Here is a 1,770-nt window from a genome sequence, read left to right as displayed (position 1 = left end):
GGCCGTGTCGTCGTCGTCGTAGACGAACGTCGGAGAGCCGTGCGTGGCAAGGCGATCGCCGACTCGGCGGAGGCGTTACCGAGGGAAATGGAGAGAGGCGAGGTCGATATTCGAGGAATCCCTCCGACGAGCTAGCTCCTTATACCTGCTCGTGCATTATCTTCCGTTAACTGCGGCGCATACCGTTATCCATTCCTCGCGTTTGCAACCACCAGCTGTACCGGTCGAGCTGGAATTCGCGTAGGTCTCGATCTGCCACGATCGAGAGACGCGAGCGCGCGTCGTCCACCTTTACTCTTACTTTCGCCCAACGGCCGGCCGTTTATCGCCGATCGACTAGCAGATGGTGACACCGATTTTTCACGCGACGCAAATTCCTATCTTTGCATCGGCGTTTGGCAATCTTCCATCTCGTGTCTCTCTCTCTTGCTTGCAGAACATGGAATGAGAGAATCGAGCTTCCTTCAGGGATGAACTCCTGACGAGAGAGCAACGCCTGCCACCATGATGGAACCACCAGTTACGAGCAAGGTCCTGCGGGCTCCTAACCTGAAGAGAGGTCAGGAAAACGTCAGGATTCAGGACAGGGTGAGTAGAAGGAAAATTCGTTCGTCCCACTCGTGTTGGGTTGGCAACTAAATGATCGCGGATTTTGTCGTTAGGCGTGGTATTGACAAAAACCGCGATCGCTTAGTTGCCAACCCAATAGAATACGCGCATGTTGCGAACAACTTCCGGCGTTCGTCAGAGTTAGCGCGAACTAGCTTTTACTCTCTTGTCGCCTACTTTGATTTGCACTAGATCGTCCGAAAAGCGTCTTTCGTTTACAGACGCGTCTTTTACAACGATGCATCTTTATACGAACGTGAAACCTAATCTGTCGAACGTCGTGATCTGTATTTTGATAGAACAAAATGGATCGTACGTAATTCGATGAAACGGAAAATGTGCGTCCATTATTTCCTTATGAAGCGAAAGAAACTTTTCGGACGACCTACTAACATCTTCTTCAGGTAACACTGCAAAGACGATCGCTTTTTCTCTGTTCGTTTCTGCGCGAATCTACTAGCAAGCTACTCGCAACGCATTTACGAAAACGCTGCTCCGTAATCGCACGATCTGGAAAATTAGAACCGCGTTGCGTTAAAGAGGAAAGCGCGCTTTGATTAATCGGCGTATCTAACGCCTGTACAGAGCAGTAAGCGGTTAAACGAGCGATGGCTCAGTCGATGTCACCGGTTTTTGCCGCGCTTTGCACGTTCGCGCAGCTTAACAAGCTTCCCCCTGCTTCGATCGTCCGTCGGTAGCGTTAGTCGGATTTCGCGTGGCATATTTAGAAATTTGGGAAAAATTCGCCACCCTCGCAGCGCGGATTTTTATCGGAATTTCGAAAGTGCAAAAATCCATGGAACGCGTATGTCGTTCTATTTTCTACGAACGTCGTCCCGATAGCGATGCAACGCTATTTCGAACGTAAAGTTCGAGCAGCCCTCGTTCAACGTTTCATCCGTCGAGATGGAAAACGCGAACGATTGGCGCGACGAACTTGCCGCGACGAACTTGCCGCGATAGAAGCGGCTTCCGCACAAAGCGGCGTGACGTACGACTGACACCGGCCAAGACAATAGTCGCAGTCCAACCGTGTGGATTTCTCGATACGCGCCGGATGCGCGTTATTATTATGCATCCCTGTCCATGCAGCAGCCCCGGATTGACGTCACCGCGATTCTCCATTTTTCGAGAGCTCGCCTCGCCTCGTCTCGGAGCCGC

The 1,770-nt window shown here is 51.4% G+C and overlaps 1 protein-coding gene across 7 annotated transcripts in view; it reads left to right on the top strand.

Moving 5' to 3' along the window:
• The window catches only part of LOC100748428 (mitogen-activated protein kinase-binding protein 1), an 85,814-nt gene that overhangs the window by 29,277 nt on the left and 54,767 nt on the right, over positions 1–1,770 (top strand). For 5 of the 7 annotated variants that reach the window (XM_033323874.1, XM_033323876.1, XM_033323873.1 and 2 more), the window contains exon 2: positions 437–588. In XM_033323874.1, the coding sequence (XP_033179765.1) occupies positions 505–588 (84 nt within the window). In that variant the 5' untranslated portion in view covers positions 437–504. Of the gene's footprint in view, positions 1–436; positions 589–1,770 lie in introns of those variants that run through there. The other 2 variants (XM_024371330.1, XM_024371326.2) reach the window with 1 other exon arrangement.

Source organism: Bombus impatiens, unplaced genomic scaffold (assembly GCF_000188095.3).
Source record: "Bombus impatiens unplaced genomic scaffold, BIMP_2.2 scf_1275, whole genome shotgun sequence".
NCBI lineage: Eukaryota > Metazoa > Arthropoda > Insecta > Hymenoptera > Apidae > Bombus > Bombus impatiens.
The sequence above is the reverse complement of the archived record's forward strand: the minus strand, read 5'-3'. Positions and strand labels throughout refer to the sequence as shown.